Here is a 23,466-nt window from a genome sequence, read left to right as displayed (position 1 = left end):
TGTATGTATGTATGTACATGCAAATAAGTGTAAATATTAATTGAAAATAAAATATTGAAATATAAATATTTATTTTAAGTAGACAATTTAAATTTATGATATGAACAATTAATTATGAAGCTAAAACACTATAGTTATTAAGCTTGAAATATTCATTTTATAATGTTAATTGCGTTAAATTTAAAAATATCGAGAATGCCAGTAATATAAAAATTTACATAGTTAAAAACATTTCATAAATCCCAAGATATTAAGTATGTGTTCATATCTTATAGTGGGATAAGCAATAATGACAATTTACTAGAATATTTAATAATAAATTCCAGTATGATAAAGGAATTATTAATTGTCATTTTAGTCTTGTAGTAGCACCATTTTAATTACAATAACTGTGTTATAAATGAACCACAAATCAATTACTATGTTCGACTTCTTTCGATTGTATACGTATACAACATTTCTTCAATCGTTTGCTTTGAAATTGTTTTCTGCATTTACATATTCGTAGGTATATACAGTGCACGTATTTACATTACATTATTTTATTTGTCAATAATACAAATAAAGTAGAGTGCGCTTAAAAAATAATAAATTAAATAATAAAATATACTCAATATTGCACATTGAGTATAAGAAAGAAGTCTAACAAAAATTCAATTATAACAATAGAAATTTATTTTAAAATTGCATATAACAGTTACATGTTTTAATATTCCTGTTATGTATATTATTACGATATAGGAAGAGAGAAACTAAATCAAAGTTTATTTAAAGAGACAAAGGCAATCACCACAAAGAGAGCACAAAATATAATAAATAAATATCACAAAAAAAAAACAATAACAACAACAAAAGTACAACAATTGAGAAAGTTAAAAATGAGTCTAGCAATTTATTTTTAACAAATATGAAAAACTAAATTGATCTAGATTTAGTCGATAATCTGGAAATGGATAAGAAAGTGGGTGGTGATGGTGAATAATCGACTCGTGGTGTTTAAAATAATTTTTGATAATATTTTGTTAGCTACACATATATTTTTCTTTTTTATTATTAATATTTTTTTATTTTGTTGTTTAATAAAATCGGGAAATTAAGTGATGTATGAAATTTTGTATTTTTCTTTTATTTTGTGTTTTATGTACATAATGTATGTATGTATATGTATGTATTTGTAAATATATTTATTTTTCTGGGTATACTTATGGTAATTTTATATGTATGTATGTATTATCAAAATATTTTATATTACTGCCGCTAATTATGGTTGCTCTATTCAAAATTAAAAAAAAAAAATAGATGAACTTTATTTGCGATGAACTTTACTTTCTAAATTTCGATGAATTTCAAAAGTAATTAATGTCGAATTTTATGAGTTATGTGTATGTGTGTACAATTATTAAGAAGTTTTTGTATAGATATATTTGTTAGGAATAACTTTAAAATGCTTCTAAAGAAAAGAAAATGTGGGGGTCAATTCTATTGCAGAATGTGTGGGTTTATTTAGCAAGAGGGTAATATGAAATTTAAGCCAATTTAGTGTGTGCTCTTAATAGATAATCGGTAATTATTTGGTTCATTGATTCAAGAATAAAATAAGTGTTATATAGCCAATATTTTTATTTTGTTTTTATGACTTTAATAATCAATTTAGATAAGGAATAATCCTAGATTACTGTACTCTCTTACCATTATTATTTATCACATAATAATGTAAACTACAACATTAAAGCGGGGATTTAAGACAGTATTATCCGAATCAGGACATTTTTCTTCATATAAGATTTTTTTCTATTATTTTTTATTTATTGCAAAAACTTATTGGTCGTTCTAATGACCGTAAAACCGATTTTTCTGAGTTTTTCAGCATTTTCAAAAAATTCTTCGATGGTCTCTTCAATGATATTTGGCAAAAAAATATAGATTTTTTCTTTATCTTTAGTCCGTTAAGATGTTTAAGATTTTGCAATTTAAAGAAAATGTAAAAACAAGTTATGCTGTTAAGCTTTTTTTTGAAATCAGAAACCTTCTGATTAACTTTAACTAAGTTCTTTCAAAAACTATAAACTTTTTAGCTATAAACAATTATTGTGCCGATCGAGTTTCCATTTCTCATTATATGAACTTTATTTTTGAAATTTTTTTCAATTTACTGTAAATAAGAATTGTGTAATAATAAGAAATTTTAAGGTTTTTAACTACCAATTATTAGACATAGTAATAGTTAAAGTATTTATAAAACATAAATGCTATAAATCGCCTCAGGTCATCGATAAGTATGAATTTTCTAATAATAGAATGGGTAACATTAACGAAACTTTATTACATGCACAAAATTTTAATTAAAGTTTAAAGTATATTGCTCTTTAATTATTTAAAATAATTACTAAAGAAAAGTTCTTTTTTAAAATTTTATTCATAACTATACTTAAAATCAATTTAACAATCGATTGACCTAATTTTAAAATGATTTTTTTTTTTATTATTAAATTTTTCTTTTAAAAATAATTTTCAACCCTCATTTGGGTCACTTTTCCCCAATTTTGTGTAATTTCATTTTCTGTCTATATCATTAATTCCATAACTTTTAAAAAGGATTTAATTTACAAGTTTGAATATAACAATTTATATACATATAATTGTACATGTATATATACATATATACATAATAAATATTTTTAGAGTAATTTCGTTATACTTTATGAATATAAAGCTAATCATGTTAATTTTTCAACTTAAATTACAAATAATTACTGTACACTGATTAATAAAAAAAATCAGAATCAGCTACCAAATGCCACCCACATATAAAAAACCCATCTAACACGCGTCTCATATAAATTTCAAAATTTAATGTTCTGTTTTTCTTTATTTTTTTTTTTGTTGTGTGGTTTGTCTTAAATATTAAACAAAAATTTTTGAGAAAAATACACAAAATTTTCTTTGTTAACTTCTAAATTTGTAAAAATGAATAATATATTGGGAAAATTCTCTATTTTTTATTTTAATAAATTTCCAATAGATTCAGTAAAATATAAATTCTAATACAAATATATATATACGCATATACACATAAGCATGTACATAATTATGTACACTGAGAAAAATTTTATATATAACTTAAATATTTTTTTAAGACAACAGACACAAATTATATCCGAAATCACGGTAACCAAAACTGTTTTACAAATATACTGCTTTCAAATTAGTTCTTCTTTTGAGCCCTTTGTGAAAATAAATTATCTAGTTAGAATAAAAAAAAATTCGGAATGGTCTACAATAATTTTGTACACATTTTCTTGCCAAATTGAAAATATTTACCGACGAATTGACAAATGTTTATAGCACATTTGTAGATAAATTCTTTCTTATTTCGTAATTTTTTTTATAAACAAATTCTTTCTTATTCAACTACATTTTACTTTGAAAAACAAAAAGGGGCTATCCTTAAATGAGCTATTTATTTACGCTTGTTATACATTATACCGCTTTTAGCTTTATTTTATCTATATAATTGGAATAATTTTAGCGTTTTCGACTATAAGGAGTATTAACATAAAATTATGTCATATAAATTTAAAAATTATTTCTACTTTGAGCAAAAAATATTATGAGTCCTCAAGTATTTTCCTTATAAAGCAGAAATATGATCTACGAAATGGTTTATGACCATATGCGTTTTTTTCAGTGTGCTTATATTTTCTGTTACTTATTCTTAATACCCAATTTAATACTAATTTACATTCCATTATAATTTTAAGTACAGTAAAGCATTAAGTCAATTTAATTAGGTCATTAGATTATCGATTTACAAAAAAAAAAAAAAAAAAACGTATAGAAAAACCAGAAAGAAAAAAAAATACACAACAAATTTTAGGAAGAAAATTTCTATGTAGTTTTTTTTTTTGTTCATTAATGAAGTTAAACGTTATGAAAAGCGAAACTTTCCTAATGGAAAAAAAAATTACAACCAAAAAAGAAGGCGAAAAAAAAGTGGATTTTCCTTTCAGTTTTTCCTCTTTTTTTTTATTTTGACTTGACATAGATAACGGAATTGTTGTTTTCTGAATTTTGTTTTTTTTTTTGTAAGGTTATTCACCTACTCATGTACATAATGAAATTGACAAGTCAACAATTTTTTGGTTATTGTCCTAGTTCCTTAATTTTTATACATTTTTGTTTGAAGTTTTTTTTTTGTAGTAAATTTCATAAAGAGACCGATAAAAATATTTATGAAAATAAAAAATTAGAAGAATTTTTGAAATTTAATATTTTTGTTGTGCGAGCAAGAAAATTCGGTTTAAGTGCGTGCGAACTAAGTACATACATTTTGAAGTGCGTGTTATTAAATGGACTGGTTTATATTTATTATATAATATAATTTTTAGTGTGATGTTTCCCAAATTGTACAGTTGTATTACTTGTTTAAAATGTTTTAATTTTTAATTAATTTTTCTTTGAAATTCTATTCGATTGTGATAAGTTTGCAATGTTTAATTAAAGGTTAGCGATTTTGTGTTAAAATAATTGCTATAATTTTTAAATTTTAGAAAAAATCTAAAAATATTAAGAAATTAATAGAAACATTTATAGATGTTTCTGAATAACATTTGGGATTATCTAAGTCGGGAAAATACGAGCGCTTTAGAACACGCTTTTTACTTTAACAAGACGCTTCTTATTTTAACGAGAAGCGTTCTAATTGATTAATAAATTGAAAATGCTTAAATTTATGAATATATATTGGAGTAAAAATAGTGTACAATTACAGTAATTGGAGCTACTAAAAATGAATAATATTCAAAATTAATATTATAATTAATTGGAATTATGACTATAAAAAATTTAAATTAAATATAGAAAATTTTACAAATTTTATATGGGAAAATTTGGAAAACTTATTTCAGAATAATTTTTGTTAAACAAACAATCTCCTTGCTAATCAAAATTAATAAAAAATCTACAACAATTTGTGACGTACTTTTAAGGTATAAGTATATAATATAACTCTTAGTTATATTGTTGAAGACATAGTCAAAAAATTGAGTTGTTTTCATAAATTTAACACAAAATTTAAAGCATTTCAAATAGTTTGTATTGTTTCGTCAAATACATTTCGTATAGATACTACGGAAATAATTTTCATTTATATGCTAATACACTTCTTAGCTTTAATCTAACAGTTTTGTTAAATCATACACGGACGTATATATATATATTTTTTAAGATTAAATTTATTTTTTTTTTAAATAGCTTGTAATAATTATTGATTGACATGTTCCTAATTGATAATAAGGTGCGCAAAATTTGTACAAATATTAAATGGTCTAATAAATTTGCATGTTATTATTAGAATGTGCTACTCAAATGTTTAAGCTAAATTATATTATCGAATTTTTTGCAATAAATAAAGGAACATTTTGTGAGACATATAAATCAAATCAGGAATTTAAATTTAATTTTTATTCTAATGAAAATTCTTGGAATGTCATTTTAATGACACCCGAATGGAAATTAGATCAAATTATTAACCTTATAAAAGTGATCGGGTTCATGTATCGGTAGGACCCGAGTAATCAGTATCAGCTGGAAACCAAGTTGCCAAGAACTTTTAGTTCGTCTTTGTTCGACACCAAATTTTTCATCAGCAAATTTGTTACATGTCAGAGTGTTAATTTATTATTGACATTCTAGTAAAAATTAGTTACCATGTTATATTTTACTTCTTAAATAATAATTAAAAATATTTTTTACATTTCTTAAATTTTAATGCTATTAAGAGAATATAAAAATATTAGAAAAAAAATTTATTTTATATTTACATAAACTAAAAATTCTACTATAAGCACAAATGTAAAAAAAAAATATTTTAAGTAATTTCCGTAAATTTACACAAGATTTTTCTACATAAAGTTGGCAAAGTCACACAACAAATTTATCACTTTGTAATCTCATTATAATGTCATTTTTCTATTAGAGAGTAATTATTATTATTTAAACATTTTAATGTCAATGTCCACGGATCCATGAGCTTCTTAATAATAAAATAAAATCATGATCTAAAATTATATAAGTACGATTCATGTTTTCTATATGATAAAATGGATGTGCCACAATGTTTATTTATAATTATGAAAATTCACTCGTAATTGAATTTTCTTTTTTCGTATTTAGAACACATCGTCCCAGTATTTTATTTAGTACGATAATATTTTTTTTGTCATTTTATACAACACATAAATTTTTACTCATTATATTTGAAATTTTTTAAGATTTTATGAAAAATTTCAACAAAAAAAAATTTATAGACTTTTCATGATTTTGTTTTTGTCTTAATAGTTTGTATATTAATTTATAAAAGCTTGTTGTGACACAATCTATAGAGTTAAGAGGAAAAACCAGAAAAAAAAAATAATTTTATGGTATTAAAATGATTTTTCAAGAAAATTATAAAGAAAAAGAAATTTATTAAAAATAAATAAGAACAAAAAATATTAAATTTTTTTCTTCTGAGAAAACAAAAATTTAAATTGAACTGAAAATGAGATTTAGAACGCGTAATTTTAGGAAATTGAAATGAAAATATTTTTTGTGGGTATATCGAAATGAAAAATGAGTGAAAATTCGAAAATTCAATGAAAATTTTAATTTTTCATGATAAATTTGTGAATATTTCCGCAACTATGAAATTAAAGTGATCTTTTTGTCATGACAGAATTTTTTTCGTCTTAAAGGATTATTTAATTTTTTTTTTTTTTTTTTTGAAAAATGATAGCCCCTGACGAGTTAATATATATTGAGTAGAATTCTAAGAATATTTTTGATAAATTTTCAAAAACTTTGCACAATAATTGTAGTTTTCGCTGAAAATAGAGGCCAAGGAACTTAAAATTTTTAAACGAAAATTAAAAAATCATTGCGAAAATGAAAAATTTTAAGAAAAATGTTTAAAAAACGGGAAAAGTAATTGGAAAATAATTTTACATTTTTTGATATATTTCCAAAGAGAGATGTCACTTGTATAACAGTAACAGTGATTTATAAATATAAATCTTGAAATTGGTTAGAAGGTTGTAACTGTTACACATTCTTATTTTATGTTTTGATATTTTATATCTAATATTTTGGCCATATTATGAGAAAACGGAAATTGTTGCCGTTAAATTCTATAAGACACTTAAAATTTCATTGTACTTTAATTTTTACACATTGTAGTAGAATAAATTACCAATCTTACTTTTTAGTTTTATGTGGAAATTTATGATTTTCATTTTATGGGTAGATTGTTTTTAACTCATTTCACTCAGTTATTTAATTCAGTTGTGAAGAAAATAATTTTAAAGTACGACAAAATTTTTACTAAAAAACATTAAAAATTGTTTTGTTTATATGTGAAAACGCACCGGTCACAAATTTTTATTAAGTATTTTTGATCAATTTATTTATACAGATAATGATCGTATACTCTCACATTTAAATAAAATTTTAGAAATGGGTGAAATTCCAAAGACTAAGTCAAAAGAAATGAAGCGAATCTGTATGACCTTTGTATCAGAAAAACTTTGGAATTTGTAATATTTCATAAACGTAATGTGCATTTTTCATTATATATAAATCAGTTTCTAAATGCACATAGATTCATTTTTTTGCTTTCTTTCAAAAATTAAGAATATTAGAAGAGAACCTATATTGCTCTCACAATTAGACTATAATATGATTATAATATCCAATATTATTTTGTTTAGAAAATGTCAATCTAATTGGATACTTTCAAATTTTACATGACATTGACGTTCAATTGAAAATATAGAGAATTTCAATGAGAAAAATGACATGTGTGAGAATCTTAATTTGGAAAATAATTGAAAAAAATGACTCGGAAAGAAAAATACATGACAGAGGCCAATAATTTTAGAAGATACGTAATTATTAAAAATTTTTTATATTAGAATGTCATATTTTTTCTCAAATTATAAATTTTTAATAAAATTTTCTCTTATTAATTTTTATTTTTTAGAATTAATTTAAAAATAGAATCAAAATCATATTGTGTAATAATTTCATTACTTTGTATTTAATTTTAAAATCATAGATAACAAAAACAAAAAAGAAACACTAAAAAAATTCCTGATTTCTTACTCATACATATATCTACATACATATAAAAAGTGCGTAAGTATGTAGGGGTTTGATTGAAAAGAATCAGACAAATAATGAAAAATAATTGTTGGAAAATTTTTAAATATAACAATAACTGTTATGAAAGTATAACAATAATTTCTAACTGTTATGTCATTCTTTTTACTTTTGCTATTCATTTTATTTATCTTTGAATCTTGTTCATTTTGTTTTTGACAAAAGGTTGAAAATATAGTCAAAAAAGAAAAAAGAACAAAAATGATTTTTATAACGTTACATTAAAAAGGATTTCATTTCATTTATTAAATTCTTTACTTTTTAATGTTGTCACTTTTTTGTTGTGACTTTCTTTTTCATATATACACCATTTTTAGATATAACACGTGCCAAAATCACGCCCATCATGGTTAATGTTTTCATATATATTTTTTGTGTGTACCCTTTATATTTATAATTTATTTTTAATATTTTTATTTTGTTTGCTTTTCATTTATTCTAGAAATATAATTTTGCGAAAAATTATATATAGAAATTCTAAGAAAATAATTATCTAAATTTGGTTTTTAGGATTTTCAATTTTAACTTTTGTATATAAATTTAGAATAATAATGGTTTAAAGTATTATTGTAATAAAAGAAAAATTACATATTTTTTGATATCAAAAAGGAAAATAGTTTGTTTATAACAAGCCCTCATAATTATAAAGCTTATATACCATTAAATGATTTTAGAATAATTTTGATTTAATATAAAATTATGGATCTATTTTTAGTTCGTTTTTTGTATTGTTTTTTATTTATTTTTGTACATATAATTTTAACAAAATATCCTGGAACTCGAGAACTTAACATAAATTGTATTAATAATATTAATATTATTAGGGGGACCCATAAGTAATCAATTATTTTGCATTCATAGACAAAATGTTTTGAAATGACATTTTTATTTATGTAATCATCGTCGTTTGCGATAACTTGTCGCCATCGTTCCTGCAAATGTTCAACCGCCCTCTTGAAAAAGTGGGGTGGACGTGACTCAAAATATAACTCAAGATGCGTCTAGACATCGGATAAAAAAATTAAATTTTTTATTTTATAAAGAATGCTCTAGTGACCTGAACAGATGGTAGTCCGACGGTCTGGAGAGTGTGGTTGGGTGTGGTAGAAATTCCCAACCAATATTAATAGAATTAACTGTAAATATGAATTGTTAAGGCTATCACCAATCTATATTGTAATTAATATTAAATTGTTAATAAAATTTGAAAAGTATAGGGAATTATATATACAGTTAAGCTCTATATAACACGAACTACCTATTATGTATATACGGTTTTTTCGTATTTTTTACTCCTCTCTATTTTTGTGAGCCGAAATTTTTACGCCATTTCGGTGATAATTGCCTTTATAAAATGAAATTAAATACGAATTTATTTTAAAGTCGATATTTTCTTAAAACTAAACAATGTTATTTTAACCAATCTCTTTAACACAAAAATTTTAATTTACAAATTCTTTTATACAAAACGTACTTAAAACATTTATATCGAAAAATTTCTTTAACGTAAATACTCTCGTACTCTCTAATTTAGTTGCAAAATCGTGTTATGAAGGTCTGGCTATATTAAAATTTTTATTTGTAAAAACAGTTTCATTAATTATCAGAATAATCAGAATTGCTCCTTGAATTGGTGTATAAATGTGTAATCGAGAACGTATTTAAGAAGAGCTAAAGGGAAACTCTTTGTGGTTAGGTTTGTGAAATATCAAGTGAATATTACACTTAAATATAAATCACATTTCCCGTATTTCCGTATTTCCTATAATGCCATTATGGGTTATTAATATCCGTATCAATAATTGTATGTCTACTTTAATTTTATTTAATTTACGTACGTTTAAACAATTTGTAATTAGTTTTAAAACACTAATACAAGTTATTTTCACCACAATTTTGTTTTCATTTTCTTGGTTACACGGATAAGCTAATTATCGTATTTGATCATTTTTTTTTTCCTGAAATTTTGCATACTTTATGGGGCAGGAAAATTTTGTTGCAAAAAAAAAATGATGTTTGTTTTTAGTAATACCAAATAGTTGAATTTCGAATTTTTCTTTAAATTTTCTATCTCAAATGCTTACTACAAAATTGTTTAATTAAATATTAAAAATTCAAAGTATAGAACGATAAACCATAAATAATAAAATTTTAATTTTAGCATATTTCAGTCACTTATCAACAAAACTGTAGACTTATTTTCTAAATTAGTATGTTAAAAGAAAAAAATTCCAAAAAGTAGTATGTAATTTTGTCTTGTATATATATATATACATATATATGTTTTGAATTTCAAGAAATTAGAAAAAATTTTCTTAATATACGAATAAAAATCTTGTATCATTAAATGAAAAACAAAAAGGATAATATGAAAATTTTTGTTTGTATATACAAAGAGATTCAGAAAGCTTAAGGCAGTAAATTTGAAAAACAAAAATTTTTTTTTGATTATGCTTTTATTTTTATTTTTTTCCCCACAGCATATTTTAAAATTAGTATACATACTTTGATAGAACAAATTTTATGTATAAAGAAAATGTTCTTTATGTACTTTAATTCTTGCAAATAAATTAATTGAAAAAAAAAACTTTCAACAAAATATCGAAAAAATTGGAAAATATCAACAGAACAAATCAGTATGGCTCAGTGTCAGGCTTATATTCAAAAAGTTTAAAATGAATTTAAATCATAATTTTCTCTTAATAGATAGGCTCTTAATTAATAGAAAAATTTTGAAAATCAATTTTATTTTAGATTTAATCAAGAGAATAAAGATTTTTTTTTGAGAAAATTTTGAGCAAGTATATTTGTTAAAATTCTAGAGTTACTAGTTATATTTTGTTCATTTAAATTACAAATTTACAGGGTTAACAGATAAAGTATCCTATAGAATCGAGGATCATTGCCTTTTTATGAACTTCCAAATAAAGAGTGTGGAAAAATTCACGTTTCAGTAATATATTTTCGTCTTTAAGAAAAAATGGTACTATTTAAGAAGAAAAGTCATATAAAAAATAAAAAATTATTTGAGACCACTATCGCTTAAGAGTATTATAAACCGTCTAAGAGCAAAACAAAGTATTTTGAAATTTTGTGATGTTCACTAATCTGAAGGTTTTCATTGTACTTTTCGAAGAAAGAAATTCATAAAATAAGTTTATTAATTTTACTCTGAATTGTTTTCAAAAATTGTTTTCTAACAATAAAATTACAAATCAGTAAAATAATTGCTTTTAGAACATCTAAAGGATGAGTTTTGATTGAAGTGCACGACTAAAAACAAAAAATAATAAAATGAAAAAATTTAAAATTAAAGCTTTGATTAAATTGCATTGGCACCACTTCGAATTTTTTTTTACCATAAATTGGAAAATATTGAAAATTTTAAAATATAAACTTAATTCGTAAATTCTTTGTTGTCTTCAAGAACTTCAAAAAAAAAGTATGAACGAAGAGAAAAAACCAAAACAAAAAGAAAATAAAAATTGCAATTGTTTTTGAATTATTACCTAAAATTTCTTTTCTTTTATCCTTATTATTATCCTTATTATTTTTTCATCATTCTCTTATCATTGTATGTATGTATATGTACAGAAATAATAACATTTAAACAATTACTTTACATGTATTGAATCTTTGTAAATTATATTTCTGTTTTTGATCATAATGATAAGTTTTGTTAAATATTACGTAATCAAAAATAATATTCTCGTTACATACACAACATGTACACATTCAAATGTACTTTAATATACATATATATATATAGAAATGTACATATATACATGCGGCATTATGATTTCTTCTTTGAAATCATGCAAATTGTGTACAGCCTTTTAATCAATTGGAAAATTCAGTTTTCCAAAAAAAAAATATGATAATAATAATAACAACTGAAGATTATAATGATTATGATGATGATGATGATGATAATATGACAGATACAGAATAAAAAATATACAAATTTCTTATGAACAGCAGAGAAGGGAAGGTGAAAAATTGTTGTCATATTTAAAATGTACGAATAATTTTTGATACATGCTGTTTTGCTCTCTATAATAAAAAAACGAAAATAAATGAAAAGAGCAAGAATTTTTTACAAATTTATAAAATACATAACATGTAATTTTTTTTTTGTTCCTGTTATATTAAAGTAGTTAGGTTCATTTTATCCTTTTATTTTCAAAAAAGTTACATGGTTTTTTTCTTAGAATTATTTCATGGGGGGAACAAAAGAAGAAAAGAAAAAAATTTATATTTTTTCTAAGATTTCTAAGATTTTTTTCAAATTGGATTTGGATTTCTTTTCTTTAAGGAAAAAATCTAGGATTATTTCGTGAAATATTTTGTAAAGAAATACAATCTCTTTTAAGAACTATTTAATGATGTTGCCTCCATTTATAAAAATCACATGCAACTTAGAAATAATTAATTTTAAAGCAAATTGTATTAAAAGTATTGTATTAAATTGTATTAAAAGTTCAATTGAATATAAAATTAAAATGCAGAAAAAAATTGTGTGCATAAAATTCGAAACTTCCAGATTTTAAGACGTGCAAATGCACAACTTAGCAAGTTTTACTAAGTAAACGATTACTGGAAGGATAATTTTTATGCTTTTATATAAAATTTTCCTAAAACCTTATGAATTCATGTGATTAAATATGAAGATTTGCATATTTTTTGGGGCAAGAAAAAATTTAAATTTTGGATTCTTATAGTTCTAATTTTGTTTCAATCACTAAATAGATCACTATAGAACAAAGAATTTGTAACCTAATTCTAATTCAAGTTTCAAGCATTTGTATAAATGTTTTACTCATAAACCTATAAAATAGCCTGACGACAAAGAAATTAAATAAAACTATGTAAGCATATTTCAATTTTTTCCTAATTTTTTAAAAATGATCTAAATAACTAAAAGCATATAAAAATTTTATGTATCTTATAAGTTAACAATTATTTCATTGAAAAGCTGGAAAATTTTCTTGAAATTCTATGAAAAAAAAGAGCACAAATTAGGTTTCTATTTTAAAATCTTGTCTATTTTACTGAAAAATCATTTGATTCTCTTTTTTTCTTCAATTGTAAATTACTAATTAAAAAAAGGATTTTGAAAATAATTGCTTCTCTGTAGATTGAAAACTACAATGATTACACAATGGAATTTAGGAATGCAATCAGATTTTAAATTCAAAAATGGTTAGAAACATAAATCTAAAGACTTTCTTTTTTATATTACAAATAATAGCAGCGAAATGAAATATTAAGGCTTTCATTTTGAGAAAGAAATTAATCACTGAAAATTAATAGTATGTTTCCTTACAAGGACATGAACTAATTTTGTACGTATATGAAGTATATTCAGTTAAATATGAAAAAATGAAAAAAAAGAAATGAGTTCAAGAGTCAATAAAAACATTTTTCTTAAAGCTATTTGAAAACCATTTCCTTCCCATTTACGCTATTGTATGAACAGCTACAAATGTTGAATGCATTTGATTCACATTTTAGTTTACATATTCGATTTTTTGAAATTTGTAATTTAAAAACTACTTTCATTTCAGTGAAAATAAATATTTGGAAAGGATGTCTTTGTCATACACAACTTCAATCAAATGGTAATCTATAAGAAGAAATTGAAAATTTTAGAAAAAAAACACGACGAGCTCGTTCGGAACATTTAAAAAATTTGTGAAAAAAGAATTACAAGATCTATATAAGGATATTTGTAGAGATTTGTCGAAAAATGTATTTTTATTATAATTTCGAAATTGCAGTTTTCCCATAACTTCATCAAATCTTGATTTAATAACGTAATTGCGAAAAGAAGGACCAGAGCAACATTGCAGTTACCCTTATTCACAGTAGTAGCAAATATTTTCTACATTTATTCAAAATTTAGAATATAAATCATAGATTATAACTGTAATACAAATTTAAGATTATAACAAACGTGTATATATCCTTTTTATGCGCTTATATCCTTTTTATGGGCTATTTATAATTTTACATTAAAATTTTTTAATTTAATTTTTGTTTCATATTAAATGAAATTCAATTTATTTTTAGAAAAAATACTCAAGAGATTATCTTTAATTTAAAAATTTTTGAAATTATTAAGGATATTATTCCTTAAACCCCAAAAGAGGAAGTAAAATTATTAATTCGGAAATTTAAGCAATTTTTTTTTTAAAATTTTCTTTAGTTATGTTTGGTTGAAGGATTAATTTTTTTAAACTTATTTACTTGTTGCAATACGTGATTCTATTAAAGATTACTATAATTTTTTATAAATGAAGTTATACACGGATTCAAGTGTGTAAGTATTTCCATATTGTTGTTTATTACATAAAATTATTTATTTATAACATTTTTAGATTTGAAATGCATAAATTTTAAGAATAAAAATTGTTGCTGAAATGGGGATTGAATTTTACTTTTCAATTCAATCTTTATTTATATTAAGAAGATGAATTAGAAAACTTATACCAGAGGAAAAAACGAATCTAAGGGTTTTTTAATAACTCACTGCTTTATACAGAACACTTTAATTTACACAGAAGAATTTCGAAAACTTATAAAATTAATTTTACTAATTAAACATTCTGATTATGGCCATATAAGGTGACTTACAAATATTTTTGTATAAATTTTTTAAGATATTATAATATTTTCTGAATTTATTATGCAATTAATAAGTTTGAATCAATGGTTTTTTTGTAAAGAAGCACTTTTCCCTTTAAAAAGTAAAAATAATGCTTGTAAAAGCAATTGACTACAATATTTAAATTAGCATCATTATACACTAAATTAAACACAAAACTATTGCATACATTTAGGATGAACAAACAAAATAAAAGAAGCATTAAAATTTTGGGTAAATTAAACGGTTAAGCTCCAGAGTTAAACGGTTAGCTCGAGGAAAATAATTATTTTTTAATTAACATGATAGCATTGTGCATTTTTAGAAATTTGGAAAAGATTGCAGTTTCAGAAAAATAAGGTATCGAAAGTTCATATTTTGCAAATTTCGGGGGGTGGTAATAGGGGGTTTCGGGGGGTTAAGAAGGCATCGAGTTAAGAGTTGTTTATGTCTTTAAAAAGTATTTATAAATCGCTTGTTGAGGATTATTAGTCTACCTTATGAAACCTCTAATTAAATGAATAAAACGTATGAGGTTGGAGTAGGTAGGAACTAGTTAAATTCAAAAGGGTTCTCTTTAATTACACTTATTTTCTGGAACGAAAATTATAATTGAAAATTTATTAATTCTCAAAAATTATCATTTCTTATCAAAAGCCCACTTTCTTTTCCAACAAGTTTTGGAGAAGTTTTTTCACTTTTTTTTTTTAAATTTTAATCACATACTTTTTTTCCTGTTCGAAATTTGGTTAATCAACAAAACTAACGCGTTACTCAACACGTGCTTTTAAAATTATATTTTATAATAGCTTTTGTTTTTCCGAAATAAATTTTCTGAAATGTATGAATGAATAAACTAATAAAAATTAATTTGCGCGACTTTTTTTAATTAACAAGTTAAACATTAAAATTAAAATATTAAAGTTATTTTCGCGTTCGAGCAATAAAGAAAAAAAAGAATTTTATTTTCACGTTTTAGTTACGAATATTCTTTTTTTTTTTGAAATTTATGTAAAAATAGTTGTAAGTCACGCACAGCATAATCAGGCGGAAAAAAGTGATTCTTGTCATACAAAACCACATGGTTATTTTTTTTTATTGTTATTAATATTTTATCTTGAATGTTGACTATTCTAGTTTATTGCCTCAGGTTTTTGATTTTTTTAATATGAAAATTGATGTGAAAGTCAGCAACTCTAATAATTCACTGACTATCTTCACATGATTGATCATAAAAAACTTGCGAGTGATTTTGAGAAATTTTTAAATACCTATAAAATTGAGTTTCCCCTTTTTTTTTAATTTATAATTAAAATCTATCTAACAATGTTTTTCGTAAGTAAAAATTAGAGCAGTATTTCTGAATTCTAGTATAGTAGTATCTCGCTATACAAATAGTTCTGTATACAATTAAGAATTTTGAAACGACACAAAAGAAAAGCGAAGAAAAAATAATTTTAAATCTATTAGGCCCTTGTACATTTGTGTACCCTTTCATCTACAAATAAGAAATTTGTGAGACATAAAAGCTTTTCATGTTTGTTAAAGAATCACAAAATTTTCAGTATTCTTTATTGTTAGTCAACTAATACATTTAGACTAGAACATTTACTCTCAGAATTTAAACAATTAAAATTATTTTTGTTTTGTGATTGACAATTTCAAATTAAAATCTTTACTCACACACTTAAAATGATAGCTGACGCTAAAGTGAATATTTGCTGTTGTCTTTCGAGCTTTTGCATAGCGTTGTTAAGAATACAAATGTACAAAAGTTCATTTGGAAGCGACACAAGAAAGTACTTTGATGCAGTAACTTAAATTATTTCAAAGAATCCTAAATGAATATCGTTGTTCTATACTTGAATAGGATTGTTATCCGTTTAGAAAATTTTACCAAAATATTATTAACTATTAAAAATAAAATTCACATTGTAATTTGCCATATAATTTGAAAATGACAAAGCCATACAAAATTTTATACTCTATAAAGATGGCAAAGGATACCCATTTAAAATGTCAAATTATATTTTATAAAAGTGTTACCATTGTGTTTAAAAGAATTTATTGCAAAATATCAAAATAGTTTATCGTTTACAAAATATTGTGAATAGAGAAACTTCATAATGCGCACGTTTATGTTTGAATGATAGCGTTTAATTTAAATGTTTGCAAATTCAACCCTATTTGAACCTCATATATCTTAAATTTCGTGTATTTAAATCAATTTCATTTTTATTGACATAAATTTTTCGAATATGTTAGTTGCGTTCGAACATATTTCTGACATTGAAAAAGATTTACGTTGCCAAACTCTACTGAAAATCTATTAACCATAAATTTTTTTAATAGTATATTATGTTCTTTTTGTTCTAATTAACCTAGTCTTAAATAAATTGAATAAAAATAATTTTGTATTTCTATCTACATCATGTTAATTTCTGACATCTTCTTTCTGATTTATTCTATATGAATCTCATGTGCTATTTCAATTAATTTTAAATAATTTGAAATTTTTTTTAATTTTTCTATTTTATAACTCTTCAACAAGCAAGTCAACGTAAAGTAAATAGAAGGCAATGATACGCAATATATTATTTTGTTATTGAATTTATTTATTTGCAATTAGTCAGGCTTATAACAATATTTACGTTCTAAATTACACACAAAATTGAAAATATTTATTTAAAAAATAAAACAAATTGTGACTTCCACAAATTTCATTTTTTAATAGGAAATAGAACGTAAATGATTTTCTAATATCATAGAATGAATATTCACTTAAAAAATCGTAAACACACTTTATTTTAGCAGTAATGCTTGTTTGTGTAAATGTTTGAATTAGTATTATTAATTTCATATTGACGCCACTTATAGCTTTAATTTTTGCTTTCATAATACAAGCGTTATAGGAAAAAAAGCGTCTGCATTCATGTGTACACATGATAAATGATTGTGGCTACTGAATTACTCTCTTAAAAGCTGTTCGTGAAATTCTTCAGTCATATATATTAGTTGTGATTTCATTTATATGTACAGAGATGAATGTATGTACCCACATTAGTCCCAGAAAAAATTTTTTAAGTATTACATTTAAATTTAATAAATTTTTAGTATACGAGTAGGTTTTGGTTTTTGCAATATTTAAATCAATCGAAGCCTGATTTTTACAGACTAAAATAAAATACAAACCTTGTATTTGTTTAATAAATGTAAGAAACTTTATAATTTATGCAGCTTGTTTAATTAATTTTATGAAAATATTTCTAAGAATAATAAATTTTTCTTTCAATTTCCTTGCTTCGCAAATCTATCACAATTCTGTATTTCTTTTTTAAACTTCTCAACATTTTATGAGTCTTAAAATTTCTAGAATTCTTCTAAGAACATGAATAGAATATGAACTCTCAAAAGGACAAGAACGGTAACACTTACCCTGACAATCATACAAATATTCATATTTGACTAAATAATGTGTGTGCATAATTAAATTTTAATCTTATGACTAATTATAGGAATTAAACATTCAAATAATTAAAAATTTAAACTTAAATTCAAAAATTGTAGGACACATGCATAAGATAAATGACGACTTGAAAATGAATACAGAAAAGAAGTATTAGAAATTAAAGGGCAAATTTTATTCTTGTGTAGGTTGTGTTATAGGCTCATGTTGTAGCAAATAGATTCATATTGTACACTACTTTTTAAATCATTTTTTTAGTTCTGTTCTAATTATATTTTGATCAGTCTCAAGAGCATATTATGGGAGCATATTTCACTCTTATAACCTCATATAAGAGTTTCCGTTTACAGAAAAAATAGCAATAATTTGTGTTTATGTTTGTTCACCATGTATGTGAGAGACATCTGAAATATTTGTTTCCACACATCTACTAATACGATATTTAAACATAAACAGAAGGAGGAGGAGAAGCTTCTTCTGAAAATATCAAACAGTTGACACTGCTAAAGGTAAAAAATGATTTGACATCAGAAAGAGAAGGAGAACAAGATTAATAAAATACAGAAGACGGAATTTTACTAACTAAATTGAGGAATTAAGAAAATGCACAACTCACAATTTTATTTTTACTTTTCAGATAATTACTTTAATATTGATTAAAATAACCTGAATTCTTACTAAATGGATTATAATAAAATTTAAATAATTTTATATTTTTAGTTGAAATTAATCATCTTATAAAAAAAACCCCAAAGTTAAGTAGGAGGACGAATTGAATTTAATTCTGAAGGTAAAATATTTGCAAGAATAAATTAGAAAATGTCATAAAAGGCTATAAAATGTTACTCATAACCTCAATTAAAAAAAATATATAAGACTATAATTTTTTTTTCTGACCTAATTGCTCTAAATTTTTGTAACACGACTTTTTGCAACTTTTTAAGAAACTTTGGAAATTAGTTCACCTTTTGTTCTTCTTTTTTAATACTCTCAAATCTCTCAAGGATTAATATTGTATGTATGGCAATAAATTTAAATATCCTTATAGTTTTTAAAAACATTTTTAAAAATTATGTATCTATTTCATACACAAGTTTTGAAAAACCTTTAAGGTCACAAACTCTATATATAAAATTCAAAACATTTTCAATATGAATAAAAATTTTTGCTTACCTGTTAGTGAAACACTATTATTATTTTTATTGTCATGATCAACTGGAATTGATGATACTCTTTCAGCCCTTAATATTGCAACTGTTGTACCTGGTCTACCACTTTTACCAGTTGCCATTAATTCCACAGCCATATCCATTGATTTTTGTAAAACAGCATCCATTCTTATAACACCCTCAGCTAATGTTTTATAACCTAATATTGTTCGTGATTTGTATTTTTTACGTCGTTGTAACAGTATAACAAGCCTACAACAAAAAAAAAAAATTTTACAAATAAAAGATAAAATAAGTTAAAATTTTTTTTTAAATTTTCCTTAAAACAGGAAAAAATTCTAGCAAAATATTTAATGTCAATGTTGTAGAAAAAAAAATTAATGTGTAAAACCATAAAATAAAATTTAAAATTTGTGTTTGACATTGCATCAATTATAAAAATCAATTGAGAAAACATTGATTTAGTGGGCTGAAATTTACACATGTAGGCACTTATAAAATACCAGAATTTTTTTCTTCTACTTTTATTGTAAAATCATTTTACATGGCTGATTTTAATTAATTCAATTTAATTTATTTCATTAGAGGACGAAATTATTTTTAATTGCAACATCATAGTCATTTTTTTCGCAATTCTTATGTGTACGCAAAATATTGCATGTGATTAATAAAATTACGGTCTTTAATGAATGACAAATAGTTGAACAATGCAATTAATCATAAATGATTTAAATTTTTGCATAATTGTGTTTTAAATAAATAATTTTAAGAATGATTGAATATTGTTGGAATTTAATCCATATACATTTGAGACAATTTGATCACAATTTAGGTTCAACGGAAATTTATCAAGTCAGTTATCCAACAAGGTTAGCAATCCAAAGAATTAGATGCATAATTTGCTTGTGTCACTTATTTTTCGACTTCCTATTTTGTTTTTTAAAACTGATTACAAATCCTAATTTAAAGTACCCACTAGAATTTCTTAACTTTTATTTACTTCTTCCGGGCAATCTACGAACAAATTCTGGGATACTTTATAAAATTAAAAGAACTGATCAGTAAAAATGTGCTATAACCAAAAACAAGAAGAAAGAAATAATATCGCAAGAGTAAAGCCCCCGTTCAAATGTTCTCATTCCGGGAAATCATTGTATCGACTTTCTCTTTTCTGTAATTCTCTTCTTAAACACAACAATTTTCTTTTAAATGGATGGTTTATGCTGATACCTTCCGCTTACAAAATTTTAGTTACTAAATTTTTTTTAGGTTTGTATTGTATAAAATAAATTCAAGATTTCAGGGAGTATAATCATTCCAAACTACTGTTTTTAATATTGAATAAAATTAAATTACTCTTACATTTAAATTTAAATGTTTTATTCATTTTATGTTAATTTTCTCTAAGTCAGGATAAAGGGGCCTGTCGAAATTAATGTTTTAATATAATTACGTGTATCAACCCTTTACATAAGTTAAGATGAAAGCGTTATGGAATTGGAGTAGTATACGTTTAGGAGTATTTTGTACTTTCAAAAGGAACTTCTTTAATATAAGAATGAATACATTTCTTGTGACGCATTTTGAACTGTTTCTGTAAACTGAACAATATACGCCATTTTTTTATTTGTAAAACAATATCTTTTGATTTATGAACTATTAAATAAAAAAGTATTATAACACTAATTATAAATTACAGAGAATCTTATACTATTAGAAGTCAAAAGTTGAGCAATAAAATTTTTAATGAGTTTTTATTTTTTATACAATACGCTTTCTGTGTGAGAAACAATAACAAAGAATAACAAATTTAGTCTACCCACGAGTTTCTATATATCTAATATAAAATATATTTCTCATATATCTGACCTACTGCAAGATGCAATTATTATTATTATGTACATACATACATGCATTGTTATATAATTTAAATCCCGTATAAAAGTTCTTTATTTATTGACTACACTTTTATAACGATAAAATAACACAATACGTTTGCAACAAGATACAATAAGAAAGAGAAAATTCAACATAGCTATATACATATGTACATATATAAAAATAATAAATGACTTTAAATTTAAATTTTAATATTCCGGTTGCTTTATTTTATTTCTAATACTCCTCCACAAGGAATAGAAAATTTATTTATAATCCTTTTTGTATAACAATAACAAAACAAATGTACCCATAATAAAAAGTAATAAATCTGTTATTAAAATACATTCATTTTAAGAAATAAAATTAAAAAATTCTTGTACATGTTATAAATGTATTTGTAAAATAATAAAGTTATACGTAAAAGAAACAAAAAATAATATTCAATTTTTTATGTACCTGTTTCCATCTCGTTTTATAAAATGCGGATATTGTAAACTAAAATGTAAATCTAGGTCGGTTTCCAATAATGGTGCTGGTATTGTACTTGTACTTGTACTATTATTACCACTGATATTACCTTGACCAGATGTTGTATTTATAATATTAACACCACCACTAACACCAATTGATGTTGTATTCAAATTAATACCAGCACCGGTAGCATTCGTATGAGCATTACCCATAATACTTATTGTATTACCATCTCCAATACCACTATGAAGATTTTGTTGATGATTCTGTTGTTGTAATTGTTGTTGCTGTTGTTGTTGATGCTGTTGTTGTTGCTGTTGTTGTTGCTGCTGTTGCTGTTGTTGTTGTTGAATTGAATTATATCCTTGAGTAGTAATACCACTTATTTGTGTATTATTTGTTATTGCTGCAGATGATGTTATCGTTGATGCTGTCGATGATATACTTGATGTTGTTGTTATTGCTGTTATACTATTATTTGTTGTTGATTGCTGTGGCACAGGAATTTCATGAGATCGTAATGTTCTTTTAGAACTTTGCATTTTAACAGCTAATGATAATGATGACATATCAGTTGGTAAAGGTGTTAATAACGATAAACGGGTTATTGTCAATGAACATAACCTAAAAACAAAAAAGAGGAAAGTATGAAATTAGTTTCGATATTTAATGTATAATAATATTTAATTTGAAGTTAAAATATATATTTTGGAAATTCAAAACATCCGCCGAAATTTATTACTGATGAAATAACTGGGTTATATTAAATAAGTGAGAGGAGCTTTCGGCCAAACTTAGCAGAATTTCATAAGAGAAGGGCTTGATTTTTCATGTTAAGCTAGAAAATTTCTAAGGGTTGTAATAAGTTGAAGCACAACATTTGGAAATTTTAAATTTTATTGCTCGTGAATTTTAAAAATTATATGACAAGAAATAGGGTAACAGATTAGGTTTTAGACACAATTTTATATTTTTTGCCTATATATTTGATTTTCTCTTTTAAATTTTGTTATACTTTAAATTCTCGTTCGATTCTCTTTAAAAATCAATTGACGTAATTCATTTATAGTAAAAGTAATATAATTTGATTAAAAATATTTAATTATATTAAAAATTCAAAATATTTTGCAAATTTTTAATTTGTAGTATATTCCAGAGTAATATACAACATTCATAAAATATTAAGTGAGTAAGAAATACAAAAGAGTTCATGAATCGCTTTTCATTAAATATTCTCTTTTTTTCAAACAGAATATTAAATTTGAAATAATCTTCTGATTTCGAGTGTATAAATAAACATATATATAATAATTTTGTTCCAATGCACACATGCATAGAGGAATGTGTACAAGGAAATTATGTTTTAATATTTCTAATTTTTAGCCTTAAAATTCTTATTAATTCTTATTGCTTATTAATGTCTCATTAATTAAAATAAACATAAGCTTATGGTGGTTTGTCGTTTAGCACACCTTCAAAGATATTATGAAAATTGTGATAGTTTCACGATTTCATGTTGTTTAATAAGGTAAGCTTTGTATTTATGTTTTGACACACTGAAGAAGACAGACAGTGGCTGGATTATGTAAATTTATTTTACTATTAAAAATTCTTTTGCTATTTTCATTTTCATTAAG

At 23.6% G+C, this 23,466-nt stretch overlaps 1 protein-coding gene across 2 annotated transcripts in view; it reads right to left on the bottom strand.

Annotated features, from left to right (window-relative positions):
* LOC129613963 (phosphofurin acidic cluster sorting protein 2) overlaps positions 1-22,449 on the bottom strand; it is a 51,442-nt gene extending 28,993 nt beyond the window's left edge. For both annotated transcript variants that reach the window (XM_055528317.1, XM_055528325.1), the window contains exons 1-2: positions 21,815-22,449; positions 19,482-19,729 (exon numbers count right to left, since the gene is read on the bottom strand). In XM_055528317.1, coding sequence (XP_055384292.1) covers positions 19,482-19,729; positions 21,815-22,398 — 832 coding nt within the window. In that variant the 5' untranslated portion in view covers positions 22,399-22,449. The remainder of the gene's footprint in view (positions 1-19,481; positions 19,730-21,814) is intronic.
* Positions 22,450-23,466: the final 1,017 nt, after the last annotated feature.

The sequence above is a fragment of the Condylostylus longicornis genome, unplaced genomic scaffold, assembly GCF_029603195.1.
Source record: "Condylostylus longicornis isolate FDR11 unplaced genomic scaffold, ASM2960319v2 ptg000004l, whole genome shotgun sequence".
NCBI lineage: Eukaryota > Metazoa > Arthropoda > Insecta > Diptera > Dolichopodidae > Condylostylus > Condylostylus longicornis.
Note: the sequence above shows the minus strand (reverse complement) of the source record. Positions and strands in the feature narration are given on the sequence as shown.